We start from the raw sequence: 19,720 nt of genomic DNA on the forward strand, positions 1-19,720 counted from the left end.
AAGAACATGTATTAAGAATAATTTCACAGAAGGTCAGAGTAGTTCAAGAAATGTATAATCACCAGATGGCTGCCTTCTGAACTGTAAAACGCAGAAGGCAGTCATCTTCCACTCACCGCCGTGAGATCTCAAATCTAATCTTACCGTATAATCGTCTGCAAAGCATTCACTAAATACTGGCCTGCTTTAACAAACAAACAAACAAACATTATTACGTAAAATTCAATACATCTTCATGGACAAGAAGACGCCTAAGTCATCTTAAAGTGTAATTTTCAAAGCGTTAGCCTACTACTTACTGTAATCATAAAACTTAAGAAACTACCTTAATTAAAAAGCTACTTCAAATATTTTATTATAGTTTTGCAAAAATATTCGCCCCAAGTATGTACACACAGAACAACCATGTTTTCTGTACCCAATAATACTGACTATTAAACTCGTCTTATGGCTGGGTTTTCTACTTAACCATAGCTCTGCGGTTCATTTCTACCGCCTTGCACACGCGGCAACTTCTCTGGCAAGAGAATCAGACGTGCAGTCTACACCTCCAGGCGTTACCGCACTTCAAGAAACTTCGCTGCTTCCAGGATTATGCTGATACAGAATTACTTCTTCAAAAATGTGAACGATAGGTGGACATATTTAAAAAGCTTCTGTCTCCATCGATACTTGTCTCAATATGATTTCGGGTTTTCAAGGCGGTGAGTCTGTAGATGGCTGTCTTCTGGGCTGTAGCTTCGTGTAGTCTGGTAAAAGTTTACCGACGTTTCAGAGGTTCTTGCTGCCTCCATCATCGGGGCGATGGGAGTCTCTAGGCCGTGAAAACCTCAAATCCTAATTTATATAATTATTTAACCTAACGATTACGCCTAAACCATAAATATGCATGATAGTAGTAAATTATTTTACGATAATTAATTATGGTTGTCTTCTGGCTTGTAGAGCCGTGCTGGTTCCATCATCGGACTCAACACCGTGAAAACCTCAAATCTTACTTGTGTTACGATCATTTCAAATTGTGTCCATAAATACTAGCAGGCTGCCGTACTATTATGAATGCGTATCATCCAACGGCCTTCCTGCATGGATTCCCAATGGAACAGAACGTCGTTAAGTAAGTTCCGACAGTCCTTACTAACAGTAGCACGCGTATGTTCGAGAACAGCGCCGAACAACCGCGTTCTCCATGCAAAACCTAACCCCAGGAAGCGCCGAGGAACACAATAAATATGTCGCTAATGAATATCAGAATGAAACCAGTGCCTTTATTTCAAGTAGGAATGCTATAATATTAAATTAACAACTGAATCTGATGGAAACATTTTGATAATGTGCATGATCCGTTAACTATACCACGCCATTTTTCAATATTCGACAAGTCGTATGGATGGGCGCGCAAATATCTCATTAGTAAGAGAATATGCCTTAGGTCCGTAATACGAAAGTCCAATTACACGCTAACTTCTGATATTTGCCCTTTCAACAGAAATGACATTATACCGTACAAATTGCTGTACTAGAAACCCCAGTCGTTTCAAACGACCTCCTAACAAACTAATTGGAGTAATTTCCAAGAATGCTTTTGTAACCAGCGTTTATGCGAAAGTTTAACGAATGTACTATACCTACATCAAACGGGATTCAATATCTATATTCAAATAATAAATAAGAATATTCAGAAACATCTACGTTAAGTATTTTGTTTCATACAAAAGTTAACGCGTAGGTATAAAATCTGAATCACGTTAATTTGGTACTATTTAATGGTAAAGTTTCAAACAAACAGCACCTATTACGACACCTAAACACAAAAGCCTACCTAATGCGATGGCAATCGACGTACCAGTCATTTTTTACGAGCAATACCAACCTCCCCACATGAACGTCACAGTGGCAACGGCAACACTGGTTTTCGACGCTACTCGGAACAACGAAACCGCGTTCTTCGTTTCTCTTCATTATAAATTCATTTACCAATTGTCCCCACCTTTCAGCAAGTGTGCATTTTCCCTTCCACCTTGCATATCCGTTCATTTCCCTCCTCATTTCTTGTTTCCCCGCGCATCTCTTTCTCCCATATTCTTCTCTCCTTTACATTTTTATATTCTCTGATAACCTTTGCCTCTTTCTCTCTCTCTCTCTCTCTGAAACAACAATTTCGGTCTCGTTGGTTCGAACGATATGACGTAAGTCATAAACACTTTCACCTAAAAGAGAAAAATACAAAGCCAAGACAGAAACACGCAAAATACGTGTCACTTAATAAAAAAACATGGCGACTGAAATTGCAACAAGTCAATGGGCCAAACGGGGACACGAGTGAGATCGTGGGGACCCATGAATTTTCGTCTGTGGGTTTTAGAGGTGCGTCACCTTCCGCGGCTATTTTAGCCTAAACTCTTGTCTGAAACATGAAAGTGGCTACCCAGTTTCTTGTGCAGCCAGACCTTAGGAAAGTAACCTCCCGTGCGCGTTCGTCCACGTTTAACAATTTCACACCAACTCGCGAAACTACAGACATTTATATTTCCAAATAACATCGTTATAAACTGCTTTTCAATAAAGAAACTTCCACATGAGATAGACTTCAACATTGGGAAATTTAATAACAGGTCAAAGTGTTGATAAGTTTATATTTCCTGCTTTTGAAAGCATTTACTCATAATTAGCAGTCTCTTAGTCAGTACGTATTCTATTAATTGCATTTATTTATGTTGGGCAAGGCCGTGGTCTAGGCAACACGGAGTTTTCCTCCGTGGCATCCCAACAATTACTCCATTCACACACAGAAGAAGGCAATGGCAAACCACTTCTGGATCATCTGCCAAGAACGTATATGAACAGGTCCCAGTCCGAGAAAAGGATGGAAGGATCCTGTTCATATGGACCTGTCGTCAGACAGAACACTAAATAAATAAAATAAATACCTTAGATTATTATCTTCTCTATATACTATTTTACTGTCAATGGAAGATCACCTAAACCAAACGAAATGGCGAAGGAAATACCGGTCATGGTCACTCTATATGACGGAAAACGGAGCTTTCACGAGAAGAATCACGATAAAGTGGATTCTGGGTGAACGTGCGAGCTCGCCCAGTCAACCTGTCAGGCGGGCGGGGTAACACCAGGACGGTTCCCGCGGTTCGGATGGATGGACTTGCCCTCCGCACCCACAGTCAGCATCAACTACGCTCACACTAGCGAGTTACGTTACGATGACTGCACACCGCATGCTGAGTGTCGCCTCAATTACAGCACGCCTCCTACGTCACGTAAACCGTTCATCAGACAAAATATTGTCCAATTCGAAAATGTGTTCCAAAACTCTTTCTGGCAAATTAAGTTAGGAACGAGATGCCAGGCGGTGTTCGACAATGAACCCTCGTTGCACTTGTGTAAAAGACATCCTTCAACTAGAATTCTTGAAAGACAACTGACGGTCTGCGCGAGCAGGTTATAACATGACGTGACCTGAATGGGTTCTTGTAGTCACAGCGACGTTTTGTGCTGAGTGAATTTTCTATCACATCAAACTGTTTTATTCAATAAAAACTTAAAATAAGAAAATGCACGGCTTGTGTCCTTTTGGAAACTAACGCACTATCATCCACCTTTTTTTACACATCAGAGTACTTCATTCAAACATAAAAAAATGACTTTGAACTTGACTTTAATGATAGACGTCGTATTTGGAATCCATACCAATTATTTTTGTCGGCCGGTCAATATTTTCTTCAGAACCAAACCTCCTGAAGTTCTTGCTGTGACAGCCCACTCCAGAAGAAAGGTTAAGTTATATTTCTCACGACCAGTTCGTGTTCTACTCTACAATCGTTTTCGCAGTTTGAGTACGAAATTTCTCATAATCTGCAAGGTTTCTGTGACTTCTTCTTAAAAAGACTCTTCACGAACAACAATTTCACTTAGACCCAAAAAACCAAAGTCTATACAATGTATTCAGCACAAATGATCAGGAGATTTAAAATGGACTACAACATGGCAGTGGTTCAAAAAATAAATATAGAAAACGGGAATGTATGTTTTGAAAATGGATGCAGCCAGTGACTTCGAAGCTTTCTGAAAACGAGAGTACAAATGTAACCAACTGCATGTGACAGATGGAACACACATCGTTCTGACGAAAGCGAATCCGCGAGAAGTGAATTTGTAAATCACTGACTCATGCCTTTTCAAAACAGTAAACGATTCTGAAGATGGCTGTCTTCTGGGTTGTTGCGCCGTGTAGTCTGGTAGAAGTTTACCAACGTTTCGGAGGTCCTTTCTGCCTCCATCATCAGGGCGATGAGTCATCGCACATGCTACAGAACCCGTAGATTATCACCTGCACCCAGTATTATTTCTTATCCGGAGACAGTTGAAACCCGTTCATACACGAATTCACAATTGCGATTTATTACTTTGGAGTAACAGGGGTGTAGATGGCACAAAATGTCTCTCTTCGTCACAGCATCCACGTGAGCTTTGGGTCCAGTCTCCTATCGGGAGATATAGCGGCCGAAACGTAAAGCTGGCCATTAACGTCCGTCTTCGGCTTGCAAGGGCTTAAGGACAGGTACGAGTTTTGGCCTCCCTGTACCTGCGCATCGCCTCCTTTATTAGAGCAACTGCAGTCGGGGCCTCCGATCGATGGTGCACTTCATGTGGATGGCGACAGACTGGCTGGTGTATAACGTGCTCAGTGATCAAGGAGTTCTAACCACGCATCATTACTTGGTGCAGCGTTCTACTACATGACATCAAAGACAATCATTAGGATAGAATAAAAATTAGGTTCGAAACAATTCTCATGGACCAGCGAGGTTCTGATTTACAGCTCATCATTAAACAGTAAAGTAAGCGAGTGAAATCTGCGGAAGAAAACCACGCACTTAAGTCCTTTTCGTGCATTTGCCTACTTTAAAGGCGACAACGAATGGATCAGGGAATAAAACACACGAAAAGAAAAACCGACGTATTAAATTTTATTTTAAAACAACCAAACAACAGGAACACCCAAAACTAAAAATGGTAATCATTTAGAACGCACGCACACACATTGTGAGTATTTTTTTTGATCTTCCAATATCTCCCTTTCAAGTATTTCCATAAAAATAATGTCTGACTGCAGAAATGAAATCTTCCCTTTTTAATGTTTTGTAATATTAATTTTATAAGGCCCATTATAATATTACTATTATATACCCGGTATTATTTTATTTCGACGAGGGTGACTTCAATACTCCCTTGCCCTTAGGTTACGCCATCTTTTCTGCCTTCACTTTCTTTGAAAGACGTTCCGGGTCTGAGTCCGGCACCCGAAAAGCACCCGAGCGCCTATCTGGCCCGCCCTGGCTCGACTCGATGCAGCCAGCGCTGAAAAGCAAGGCTTCCTTATTCTAAACGATTCATAAAATATTTTAAAATTCGCGTAATTCTATTTAGAATGTCCCTACAAATTCCCGTCTATTCCGAAGCACTACACACGCAAAGAGAGAATGAGACGCGAAAGTTGCAAGCAAAACGTACATCAAACAACATACACAATCGACGATTATACCACGAAATAAGAGACAATATTCCAATACCTACAATTTCAATAATTAATATAACTTGGGGATAAACACCGTAATGTTTTACGGAGTATGAGAACATTAGCGACCACTAAATTAATCACCTTGGCGCTGTAGCACGATAAGAGCCATGACCTCTCTGAACCCACATTAAGACTGGCGGTAGAACTGGCACGTGGTTAAGATCAGATAGCTCGAAAGTATTTACCATCGCAGTAAAATACAGAAAAACTGGGACAAACACGCCACTACCTGTTTCCGGGTAGAGTTGACGAGTGTTTTAAATATGAGTGTACTCAAGACCTATCGTACGATTTAGTGAACTCCAGATCTATACGAATTAGGTCACACGCCGAAACGGTGAGTTGCATCAGAGGTTAAACTGATCTGAACGCAAGGAAACACTTTTATTGATAGGGTTCATTTATTCCCTACAATAAAACACGTCCACTACAACATTTCCAGGAAAAAATTTAAATACAGTATGAATAAAAACGAAGTATATCCCACACATTAATTTATTAACTGACTCACTACGTCCAAATGACAAAAAATCTAATTTACATATCATTACGTATAAAGGCGATTGGATTTTGCTGGCCCAGGACAGGAACCGGTGGAAGGCTTTGGTTAATTCGGTGATGAACCTTCGGGTTCCGTAAACCATCTCGTTAGTTAGTTAGCATTACGTATACTAATTACGTACTTAAATAATAAATTATAATTAGGGATATTAGCCGTGTACCACGTCTTACCCGAATATGATAGTCTAAAATCCGTACGTTGCTTAATTGGGGAGTTCTCTGAGGGAGAACTTAAGCGTCTTTAAGTAGTCTACGGTGCACTTCGTGTTTGGCGTTTAACGTTCAATTCTGAACTTTAAAGAGTAAAGCTACCATTGAAGGAGAACGAAGATATGTCTTGATTCACGTCCATTTCTTTAAGCCCTGAATTGTGTGCCAGACCGCCAGGGAGCTGCTTCGCTCTTAGGTCTACACCCGTGGACAACACGTCGCATGACTGTCAGTAATAAAAGTTTCGTTATTTGTGAGTTCACCACCAAAATCGCTAACAAACTTCATACAGATAATGTCCGAATGATATTAGATATGAATTAAACAAAAGTGTGCATAAAACCTTTAAAAATTAAAATAACCACAAAGCATTTAAAAGTCACGAAAATGCCCACTTCGGATATTCGATCTAAGAACGTTGCAGAGTTGCTTGACTTATGTAAACTACGTGAATCTTGGCAGATTTAAAGATAGCTCAGCGAATGTTGAGATTCACTTCATCAGCTCACGGCAGCTTTCTGTAACATCCCTCATTAGACATAAACCGAGGAAGTCAAACGGAGACGTTACGTCCAGAATAACCACTTGATCAAAACCTGCGTCGAGCTCAAAGTTCAGTCACAATATTAGGTTATTTAATGACACGGTTTCAAACACAAAGGCTTGCACAGCAGAGAATGTGACGTGTATATTACTTCCAATAGCGTAAAGGAAGTAATTCGAAAGTAATGGCGCGTATGAAGGGCCGAAAGTATAACCACAGGAAATACTCAGGCGACTGAGAGAGTCTCCTCCATCTGTAACGTAACATCTCCCGAACACAAGGCAGACAAGTCCCCGATGAACTAACATGCTTCGTCGAACTTAAAAGTTTAAGAGAATAGAGTAGTGCACTTCACTGTCGACTCTTGCGATTATTCGATACAAGTTCTCTCTAGAACACTCCATCATCGATCTGGTGACCAGGAAGTTCACTCTAAAGAAACAGGTCGGTGTCAGAAGGAGGTCAGCTGTTGTCGTGTGACGAAGCTTATCCCATATTCGGCTTTATCTGAAGCACGCGACTAAGCAACACAGCAGGAGTGAAGATCACTTGATCTACGGAGGGTAAGAGAGAAAAGTGTCTACAATGAAAGGGAATGTGTTTCATCCGGAAATCAGTCTTACCCGGAAAAATTTGGTTCAAAGGATCACACATCACGAAATGAACCCAAAACATTAATGAAATCCTTAGAATTGAGAAAGTCCTGTTCAATTAATGGCATTCCAAATGAATGCCTCAGACACCTTCCAACAAGACAAATAGCACACCCTGCATATTTATTTCGGCTCTCGTGTTTTGGAAGGAGGCAAGAGAGATAAACTGGCGGGACCCAAAATTCCCAACACACTCTGCCCGAGTAGCCTCTTGTCCAAGAAAAAGTTTTTCTGAGATAGTCCAAAAGAAATGTGGCTTCCGTTAGCGTCATAGCAAAACACGCCTTCATCTTAACCAATGCGTCTACATGACCCGAGATATTCTTTGATATAGGAAGAGCCTTTGATACCTTGCGATGTAATTTGCTAAAATTACAACTTCGTATGAAGTTAATTAAGCTAATTTCTTTCAAAGAAGAAAATACATAATTTCGTTTGAAGGTGATGTACGGACGCCAAGAGAAATGCAGGCACGTGTACCACAAGGCTCGTCCCCTACACGGCCCTTAAAACCCACGAATCTGTCTGTGACATGTATCGCACTGACAGGAAATAAGGCTATAATCTCAGATCGTTGGAGTCATGAACATAAAAATCAATGAAGCGAAAAAAGACTCCGGCCATCTGAATCTCTCACGGACAAACGAAGACAGGCGAAGGTTCACATTACAGACAGACAGACAGAACACTGCCTTTGTAAACCAAGTACGATACTTTGGTGGAATCTTCGTCAGAAATATTACACGGAAAATCCGCAGAGAAAATACGGAAGGTCTTCTGAGCATGCCCCTATCAAAATCGAGCGACTGAGCGCGAACATTAACCCAACCCTCCATAAAGATCTCGTGAGGTCTAAAATGACTTATGCCTGCCCCGTCTCGGAATTTGCGCACGACGCCTCATGTACTAATAAAACTCAGGGTTTCCGCGCCAATGGCAATTTTCCGAGGCGCCCGTCGGTCGGCATTTGAATGTTCCTTTCAAAATTCCGCGTGTGTACGAGTTTATGACAAAATTATGTGGACAGCAATCAGAAGCCATGCAAAATCACGAAAATGGAGACGTTCGAAACACGGGACAAGGAGAAGGCCGATCTATGAGGCTTAAACTTGGCGGTGGTCAAGCCTACGACTAAGTTCCCATTATGGCATAAACTAAGTTCGGTAAGGCACGATCTGCTGAACTAACAGATGTCTTGTGTACACTACAAATGTAACAAAAATGTCTGTATATACAGTGCCCATGCAATACAACAAAAATTAAAACTTATGGTAGATGATAAACCCCATTTCTCAACAGAACAAAAATTGTAAATAGCACTACTGAGACTGTAGAATCTAGTCGTGAGCCCCAGAAGGGGCTCCACGCCAAGGCAGACCGACCGATCGATCGACAGACAGACTCACCGTTAGTTGTAACATAACTTGGACTTGTTCACTAATCGCATCGGACTTGACGATGAACGCAGAGACAGCGTTGGTATTGGGACTTCTTTATTTACTGTAGCCGGGGCGAATACGTGCGCTCGAGATAAGTACGAATAAAGGGGATGACGATCAGGGGAGGGGCCAGCAGACAAGGAAACTTATTATTGACTGTGTTTCCCAGCGGCTGTACTTTGCAGCTCGCTCATTTCCTACATCGGCGATGGCTTTGCTTTAGACAGGAAGTGCGTTTGTTTTCCTTCTACCCGAAAGCTAATGACGTAAGCAAAACGCACACAATCGTCCCGACTACAGTAGAAGGCTAACAGCTCTACACGACCTCACTCTTTCCAGTATTGCTATTGCAATGATCCGAACGTTTTCAAGTCAATCAAAATGAGGACCTTTCAAGATTAGGAAAGGAACAATCAGGTGAGAACCGCGGATACTCGAGAACTGTTGCCGCATTTGTTTTGGGCCAAAATGGATTCTCCGACAGTGCGGTGAGGGGAGGCACATGATCAAGATCATGGTAGTAAATCGATTTCCGCGGTTAAGGAGTTGGACCTCTTCGAAGAAATTGGCGGAAAAGTTCCTGAGCGTTTAAACGTTTCCTCTGACGAAATAAACACGTAATGGCATAATCTCGTTGAGAAAGTACATCAGAAATCGTCAATTTTTACATTCGCCCGTTCCAGTCCGGAAGACTTTGTCACCGTAGGTTTTCAACATTTTACTCGTATTTCTGGGTAGCACCGGCAGATCCAAGTCTGAACAGCAGGTCCTCCCATTTTTCCACACTTTTTATTCCAACAGAGACCTGCTGCAAATGTGTTTCCTCCTCAAGCCTTCGAGAAGTAAACAAAATACTTTTCTCAAAACAAAGCAGCCAGTACCATATCAAGGTGATGGATAATAATTACAAGGCATGTACCTATTTCACGACACTACCTCGTTACAATCCTGGAAGCCACTGGAAACCACGAAAATCGTCAGTCAGGAAAGCCAGAACACGGGGGGCATAATGGAATCGGGCACATCCCGCGTAAAGTACATAGCTTTACGCGTCTACATTTGGGAAATTCACACCAGAACAGTGTGTGAGGAACTTCACATTAAAGCTTATAGCAGCTTATCTCTTAATTAAATCAACCCACGTTCACGTAAACATGTGGAACGTCAAATGCGACGAATTTAAATACATTGCTAAATACAGAATAAAAATTACCTTGGAAAATCGCAGTGCGTTATCACAAATACTTCTTTTCCCATGCATACATTCACTTCAATAACTGATCAAATTATGTCAAAGAAAACCACGTAGGCATACAAATTCGCTACAATCTTATTTTAAACAATCACCTCGGCATGGATGAACAGAGATAAAAGATATTTAGGCATCCACGTAAAATGCCGAAAACCGAACCAATCCACAACTAGGTGGGATCTGAGGTTCTCACGGAGGCGATTACGAAGATGGTTGTCTTCTGAGTTGTAGCGTCGTATATTGTGATAATTTGACGACGCTCCAGAAGTGCCAGAAGACAACGATTTCAAATCCACAACTACACTCACGATCATTAAACTGCCAGTGAGCTGGGCCGTTCATTGACACTTGTCCATTAAACAGTATTGCCAACGGATGTAATTGGTTTCGTGTTCCAGTTGAGATAATATTCTATCACCAGTCCCAGCAATCTGTCAACATGGCAATTATATTTCATTCCTCAGTCCAGACTTTATCCAACTAACTAACCAGCTGGCTTATCGAAACCGAAGGTCCATCACCGAATTAACCAAAGCCCTCCACCGGACCCTGTCTCCTTCAACTCCTATCTCCCATAGATCCCGCCTGAGATTATCCTCCCATCTACGTCTAGGTCTCCCCAGCGGTCTCTTCCCCTCAGGCTTCCCAACCAATACCCGGTGCACACCTCTTGTCCCATCCATGCGCGCTACATTCCCCGTCCATCTTATTCTTCTCGACTGACAATATTGGGGGAGGAGTACAACTTTTTAAGCTCGTCATTATGTAGTTTTCTCGCACCGGTGAGATCTTTACTTAACTCACAATGTCTTCGTTCCTTCTGAAAACTTTCAGTGCAAATTTTTTGGCCAATCTCACGAACTTAATTTCAGAATTTGTCATTCTGAAACTGTCCTTGCCCTCTATTGCCCGGGTTTCACTACAATAAAAGAGAGGCAGGACACGTAATTTTCTAAACTGTTCTTGGTAGGGCAGCGAGAGCTTACAAAGTGCATCTTGATACAACGACCAATACCTTCAAATGTTGCTCAATATATCACGGGATTCACATGGATCTAAACATAGTTCGGACACTCGCATATTTTGTACTTCACCGGGTTCCCATTTCCATTTCAGTGCATCCTTTAAATACTAAATTCGATTTTAAAACAATCACACCTGCATTCGTCCGTATCTGAGTTGCTTAATAAGGGCGGATCGTAATAAATAAGGCAATATGCGCTTACGAGTTTTTGTGATCGAGTCGAGACACTCAAGAATTTGCTCCAACTCCATCAACGTTGACCTCATCATGTGCATGTGTTCGAGGAAGTCACTGGGGCGGTGAAGAAACCACGCGTAGCGTCTGCGCACATTAACCCTTTGAAGCCGAAGACCGTCAGAATATTATTTATGAATTCAGTCCGTACCGCGAAGAAAACACTACACCTCACCATTACGAAAATCAGCTGGTTAACCCTTTGAAGCCGAAGCTCGTCTTCATAATATTTACGAATCCAGACCGTACCGCGAAGAAAACACTTCACTTAACCATTAGAAGTCGAATCAGGCGGTACCACATAAGATTTAACAAAAGAACATCCCGGTCAAAGCCTTAAAATACTGGGTGAGGGTTCCTAACGCGTAGCAAAGCACGACAGGGGGGGGGGGGGGAAAGAAGGAACACACGAACTCAGTTTTGGCCCCAGAATCTCCAAAATCATAACAGCTCTTAAAAAACATAGAATTAAACAATTTACTAAAATGTGGTAAGTAAAAATTTAACAATGCTATACCAGCTACTAGATTTATAGTGTACTGATATGAACAATCAACAAGCTGGCTACTTTCATGTCAAAACAGCCCTGAAAGAAATCCATCTCTGTTCAGAAATTCGCTCATGTATCAAATACGAAGTACTTTTTTTCATACGGGATGCAGGACACGCGCGCGGGCATTTGATGACCTAAAAGAGAACCGAAATCAAAGTGGAAACTGCTAATGAGAAGTTGATAAAGTATAAATCCCCGGATATTGATCAGATTCCGGCAGAAATGATCGAAGCACGAGGCACACAAACTCATTCGCTCCATATGGAATACAGGCGTAAACATAGCAGCGGTGGAAGGAATCTATTATTGAACCAATTCATTACATGGGTGATAAGACTGACTGTAATCATTATCGAGGAATCTCCCTCTTATCATCTGCCTACAAAATTTTATCCAACATTCTTCTCAATATGACAGCGAAATTATTGGGGATCATTAATTTGGGTTACATCGTAATTGATGTGCAACTGATCAAATGTTTTGCATTCGCAAGGGGCTAGAGAAAAAATGGGACATCCCATCAACTTCAAGAAACCCTACGACTCAGTTAAAAGAGAAGGTATTCATGCTAATTAAAACGTGTACAAAATTCGATACATTTACTATTCACAATGGCCTGAAACAGGGAGAGGCTCTATCACCGCTGCTTAGAAAATGCCATCAGGGAAGCCCGCGAAAATCAGAGCGATTTTGGAATTGAATAGGACACATCGGCGTTTGGTCTGTGCTGATGATATTAATCTGTTGGGCGATAATATAAATAAAAGGACATCGTTCGAAAATGTGACAAAATTCAAGTACTTGGGGACGTCACTAACAAGAAAGAATGACATTCATGATTAAATCAAGAGCACATTAAATTCAGCAAATACTTTCTAACATTCAGGCTCATATAAAAAAAACTAAAGATTAAAATATACAAAAGTGTAATTTTCCCAGCTGTGCTGTATGGGTGCAAAACTTGGTCTCTCACTTTGGGGGAGGGGCGTAGACTGAGAGTCTTTGAGAACAGATTGTTGAGGGAGATATCTGGACCTAAAATGGAGAAAAATGCATAATGACGTACTCCTCACCTGATATTGTTAGGGCTATTAAATCGAGGATGAGATGGGCGAGACATGCGGCACGCATAGGGGAGGGGTGTTTACAAGGTACTGAAGGGAGGAGACCGCTGGGAAGACCTCGGAAGGCGCAGGTGGGAGGACAACGTTAAGATGGACCTTAGGGAGACAGGAATCGATGGAGCGAACAGGATGCAGCTAGCTCAGGATGGAGTACGGCGGCGAGCTTTTGTGAACTCGGTGATGAACTTTCGGGTTCCATAAAGAAAGAAGGCTATTCATTTACAACCGAACAAGAAGCCACTACTTATACAAGAGTACTTCAAAAGCAGAAAAAGAAATATTTGATATAAAGACAGGCCTACACATAGCTACTTTATGGCTCATTTACTTATCACGTTTCAGATACGTCTCTGATGTTACAACTCAAGACAAAGGGCGAAATCTTGGATGATCACAACGAATGACACATTTCATCCACCATAAACTCAGTCTTAAAATGTAATCGCTCTGAGCTTTATCGAGAAGGATAGACAAATTTACTTCGTCTCACACCCGTTTTGGAATGACATTAACTCTTCGATTTCCGGTTGTAGCGGGGAATTTTCTTAGCAAATCCGTCCAGAACAGCCTTGAATCAAAGCCACATATTTATCAAGTGATTTTTTTTTATCTTTGCACCAGAATAACACTACGTATCTGTGGAGACGAATCAATAAGGCCCCAGTGCCCATCCCGCTGATAACAAACGAATAAATACAGCGTGACTGGCATGAAGAAACCGAAAAACCTGTCCCAGAGGAACTTCGTCCACCACAAACATCAAATGACCTGGGAGCGAGCCCAGGCCTCCGCAATGAGAAGCTGGCCGCTAACCGCCTGAGCTACGGCGTAGCCCTATCAAGTGGGGGGGTCTTCTCGAAGGTTAAGGTTAAGAATGCATGGAGCTTTACCTCCGCTTCCTCATACGTCCTCATGGCGCGGTTATTAACTTTCCCTTTACATTTAATTTTACTTAATGATAAGTTAATTCATGATTAATTAAAACATACTACAAAACTGTACACATGCATGTCAGAAGTGTATATTAATTTCAATTGTAGAACATTTTAAAATGAGACAACGAAACAGCAAAGCAAAATCTCACTGGACCCATTCACCGACAACAGATATTAATCTCTTCCCTCATTTCATGAAGATGCGAATTAAAACAAACGTAATTGCCAGCCTCAGAGACGGAACTATGCCAACCACCGAAATAAACCAACAAAACTGAATGTTACTTTCATCACTGAGAATTCTATTCAACATAATCGCGACTGTTTTAATCATACAAATACGAGACAGTGGCAGGCTATTAATCTGATAAAGAGGCAATAGGAGTTCTCCTGGTCTAAGAGACTTTCGCTGTCATTGGCAATGAAAACTGTGTCACATGATTCAGTACAAGAAAAAGCTTTTCTTTAAATCTCGATAACTTGGGTGTACTGTTTCTAAAAGACGATAAACGCATTTCAAGGAAAGGGGTTCTACTGTCAACTGCTTCGTGCAGTATCAAGTTCATTCATCTTTACGAGTTTAATGTCCTACTTCTATCGACTTCAGAGAACAGCCTCGAAGTCTGCCTTTGTATACGTAACACTTATCGTCTTCCTACGTTCTCCGCTCTTCCGAACATAAGAGAACAAATAATAATAAAATTATATAATACATGTAGAACGTGTTAAAAACAATACGTATTCCGGAAATAGCTGCTGCACTATGAACCTTAAGGACAAGATCTGTCTCGGGTACATGGAAGTACATACCCTATAAACTGGTAAATAGATCTACGCCATGAATCTAATGGACATGTGTGTTAGATTCTTCGTTGTTCTCTGGTTAAAAGTACAAAAATTCACTCCCTTGCCCAAAATCCCTTTACCAGCATACACTCTGTTCCAGAGTGTTATAAACACTAACTGCGTCTTTTATTTTTTTTGGGAGACGACTCATTAAATGGGCGCCCTCGAAAGTCCATCCTTGTCACTTCTCGCGTCATAGAACAGACGTGGAAATCAAAGGAAGATTTATTAAAACTTAAAAACGTATTGTTATGTACGTCATCGATAAATTCATGACAGTTAACGGAGTGTACCACCAAATGACACGTGAGGGGCATCACTTTCAAACCACACAAAACCGAAACTGAGATCTCGTCGACGTTTCGTAGCTCCTGTCAAACACACGAACATCAACTTCCTACTTACAAACTGAGATAAGCGCCCCTGTATGCCGGCATCCCGCGACGCCGATGGAAGGGTGGCGACAGAGATAATGACAAAGACTGTGTGAAGGTGGCCACAACTGGACCAGCTGTGGCTGCTGCAGGGACCGCAGCTGTTGGTGCTGGCGCCACGATGGAGCTTGCTGCCGAAGACCGAAGAAGAGTTGATGATAACGAGGAGGGGGCGTGGCCTCACATTTCCTCTATATGCCAGCAGTTGGTAAGACCTCCACGTTCGTCCGTAGGCCCTGAGGCTGCGGTAACTTGGTTTGAATCTGTCCGAGTGACCATGGCGTCCCTCTGGCATCCAGCCCCAGTGACTACTGTTGCCCGCGCTGCTCTGCTCTGGTCTCTTTCGCCCCAAACCTACCCCCATCCCATGCTACCGTCATCTGATTTCAACCAACCCCTTAAAAGAGAAGGGAATACATGGAGCATGCGCAGATGAGGTCTACACAACACGAAATATATCGAACGCACCGACTGATATGGGATAACATGAATCGTATTACGAGGTTTCCTGCTTACGCGAGTCTACTGGATCAGACTGTGGATGGACGAGGGCTGCTTATTTTGTGGTCATACAGTCTCCAGGCAATCAGGAACTCTAAAGTTCAAGGTACTTGAAGACAGAAACTGACGCACAGTAAAACACAATCCAGTCTTTAAATTTTATTCAACAGTAAGAACATGTTTTAATATCAGTTATTACTTTCAGGAGAAAACCAAATAACTGAGTGATACCGAAATGAAGAAAATTTTAATGGACGGACAGGGGGGCGAAAGCACGGAATGCGGTGAACTGGAGGACATGCACAAGGGACGACAAATTCCATACGCAATGCCATATTTTGATAATAAGTTTATGACGCATGAATCTCATGGGTTAGCATGTTGGACGGACGTGAGACTGAATTCTGTCCAAGTCAAAATCGTTTTATTCTTCGCAAATGTAAATGTTGCTGACTGCTGCATTATTATTACTGTCTGTAGTGGTGGTATTAGTAGCTATAATTTTCTTTTTCAGAAAAACTTGTTAATCACGTCAAAACAGCGGAATCCAATGGCATAACATTCGTACGAAATTTCGTGGCAATCAGTCTCAATGGTTGGAAGTATAAGCCTGCATTTTGTCTGAAGATATCAAGTAGATTAAAATGGACATATCCAAGTACCAGTGATGGATATATCATGGACGTCTTTTTTGGAATCAGACGTGGTCAACAAAACGATTGTCGGGACGCAAAGGCTAACGGAAAAAATCGTTTGCCTCTGCCGGTGATCGAACCCTGCCCATCCAGTGACTGAAGTCACATACTACAGTCACTGGTCTGACACCGACTGAAAGACAAAACCGGAAGAAGCCGTTGAGGAAGCTTTCAAAGAGGGAAAAAGTGGGCTGAAACAACACGAGATATAAACACAGGCTGTTCAATTCACAGCGCAGTCCCTACACACTTGAATCACTGTTGGGTTCAGAGCAGAAAACCCAATGTATTCCAAACCTGCAAACTGAAAAGTCTTCGAGAAAGGAAAAAAAAACTCCTTTGCCGTCACAGGAGACCGAAAACGCACATCTCATTACATGGAGAGTGTTAATACGTCGCGAAGATACGCGGGATTCTAGTCGAAAGCACAACCGAGTAGGTATGATGAGGCAGAACGAGTGCTACTTCTTTGTACTGCGTCGGAAAACATTTCAACAAAATGCCGCAGTGTAATATACAAAAATATACCACGCTCAAATGTGCACTCAAATCCCAGATAGACACAGCAAACAGTTTTTCTAATGTCTTTTTAATATTAAGTAACACCGAGTTTTTATTTGAACTCCTTAATTCTGGTTCCACGACTATTCAACCTTTCTGAACAGGACCCATGCTCCTAGGACTTTAACTTTCTTACTCAGAATCATTCGATTACTGCACCTGCAGAATATGGCAACCAATCCTGAATCACCTTTACACATGTGCCTGGAAATCGCAGGGCATCACAGCATGGCTACAAGGGGTTAGATTGCCTCATGGCGGTGGCCATGAAAAGAGAACTATTTATTTATGCTACTGAAGAGACGTTAAGTAAAAACAGAATGCAAGGTAATTGGTTCAATATGAAATATTACTACTGTAAATGCGTACGCCCCAACTGAATTGATACAGAGGATAACAAATGTGAGGAATTAGAAATGCACCTGCTCAGTTTCATACGCAGTATGCGAAGACATTGCTGGATTTAAAAGCCGCAGTCAAACAGGAGGACATTTTCAGTTTTTTTTAAAAAAAAAGAGATTCACACAATATTAGTAGTGTTAAAGGGTTAAGACAGTGGACTCTACCACATCCTAAGAAAAAGCTTCTAAACCACATTCTACATTGCAATATGCACAGGCACACTTGAACTTCTCCTGATGTGATAACACACGATCAGATTGTCACATTTCATTTGATAAAACCTGATATTCGAGTAATGAATATTACACCTTTTGTTGGTTCAACTGTAATTATTAGTGAGTGCAAAATTCAGGGTAAAACTCAGTAAAAAAACAGGCACGCGAGTAATAAAAAAACTTAAAGCAAATAAAAATGCATAATCAGATATCAATATATGATCTGAAGCTTTCACAGCGACTAAGTATAATAAATTCTTCTTCAAATGTTGGTGTTTTCTTCAATAAGCCACCTTACACGGCCGGTAGATCGAGAAGAATTTATTATATCATAGATCAATACTTTCACAACTTCGGTCTATTAGAAAATACAGAAACTAATACAATCAAACAAAGTATCTGTAATTATGCAAAACTTTCAGACAAAAGGAATACAAATACTGCAATTATTGCAGAATAAAACACAGTTGTATCAAGAATGCTTATACAGATGACTATTGCTTCAGATGTTACGCCACGTTGTCTGGTAGAAGTTTATTGACATCTCGCTGCCTCGATCATCACCCTGATGATGACGGAGACATCAGACATCTCCGAAATGTCGCCAAACTTCTACCAGACAACATGCCAGAAGACAGTCATCTCCCTACTCATTACCATAACAACCTGAAATCTCATCATGAATGCTCTAGATAACCAAAATTAAAAAAATGGGCAAAAATTAAACAACTGCTCATTTACAAGAAGCAAAGAAGCAGAGAGAGACAGATAATTGTGTGTGAAACTAGCCAAGAGGGACTACACAAAACACAAAGTCAATGAGATGACGACAAATAGTAAGACAATTATAAAATACATTTACAGAAGAATTAATGAATTTTAGATAAGACACAAACCACCACAGTACTGTGAATAGATGAAAAACTTTGCAACAGTAAGCTACTCAACATTCATGCAGATTGCCAACTGACAGTCCATACCAACTTATAAATATCCAGGAATCAATTTAATTCCAGCTAAACAAATCCAAACACATGATAGGATCATGAATTCAGAAATTCAAAAACTTTCCTATACTGACACTACAGAAAGCTTTGTTGGGGTGGCAGTGTGCAACGCTCTGCTTACAGCCTATCGGCCAGCCTAAAATGCTCGTCAGCAACAAACATTATCACCACCATTCATGTTAACAGGGGAAAGGACGCATCTCAACAGAATTAAAATAACACTGTGGTAGCACAACCCAAAGATCCAATGTCCGTAATACAAATGCCAACCATGCCAACTTCCGTTCTCATAACCTGTCTCTCTACGTTACATTTCAATGTCATCCTCCCACGTCTTTCTTGCCTTAAAATGAATATTTCCCACCAAGTTCCTCCACAAAAATTCAGGTATCTCCCTCACCACAGCCACAAACAATGGCCATCACTTCACCATGATTACACTAAACAACGCTAGTGACTTGTATAAATCATAAAGGTTTTTGTTATGTGGTACATTAAACTGCTTCTACACTCTTTTTATGTCCAAATATTTTCATGAGTACTTTATTAAATGACTATAATGTGCGTACAAAAATTTCTGCATTAATGAATCACGCGTTTCACTTTCTAAAATTTGTAGCCTTACTGGACTGATGATAAGCTGAAAATTTTATGGAATTTATTAAAGCTTTTGATCTTTAGAGTCCAAACATTCATGCAAAATAAAACATTGAACTGTCCCACATAGTCAATAAGCTACAGAACTGTACTGCACTTTCAAATAAAGATTGGAAGAATGTGAAACTGTCATGTGTTGAGACCTACAGATGATAAAATGATAAAACTAAAGCATCAATACTCAAGTTTTGCTTCCGAATGTTTTTCCATAAACAGTACAAGAAAACCGTGTAGGATTTTGAATTCCAGAAAGTAATTCAGAATTTCCTTAAAT

The 19,720-nt window shown here is 41.0% G+C and overlaps 1 protein-coding gene and 1 long non-coding RNA gene across 2 annotated transcripts in view; one reads left to right on the plus strand and one right to left on the minus strand.

Moving 5' to 3' along the window:
* LOC110831143 (SRSF protein kinase 3-like) overlaps positions 1–15,761 on the minus strand; it is a 39,406-nt gene extending 23,645 nt beyond the window's left edge. The window contains exon 1 of the mRNA XM_087343762.1: positions 15,380–15,761. Coding sequence (XP_087199888.1) covers positions 15,380–15,411 — 32 coding nt within the window. The 5' untranslated portion in view covers positions 15,412–15,761. The remainder of the gene's footprint in view (positions 1–15,379) is intronic.
* A 118-nt stretch (positions 15,762–15,879) lies between these two features.
* LOC110831144 (uncharacterized) lies at positions 15,880–17,666 on the plus strand. Its single transcript, XR_002543486.2, has 2 exons — positions 15,880–16,015; positions 16,115–17,666. It is a non-coding gene; the product is annotated as an uncharacterized LOC110831144 (long non-coding RNA).
* Positions 17,667–19,720: the final 2,054 nt, after the last annotated feature.

The sequence above is a fragment of the Zootermopsis nevadensis genome, unplaced genomic scaffold, assembly GCF_977971745.1.
Source record: "Zootermopsis nevadensis isolate Lab colony 2312 unplaced genomic scaffold, Znev_1.0 Znev_ptg000006l, whole genome shotgun sequence".
Lineage (NCBI taxonomy): Eukaryota > Metazoa > Arthropoda > Insecta > Blattodea > Termopsidae > Zootermopsis > Zootermopsis nevadensis.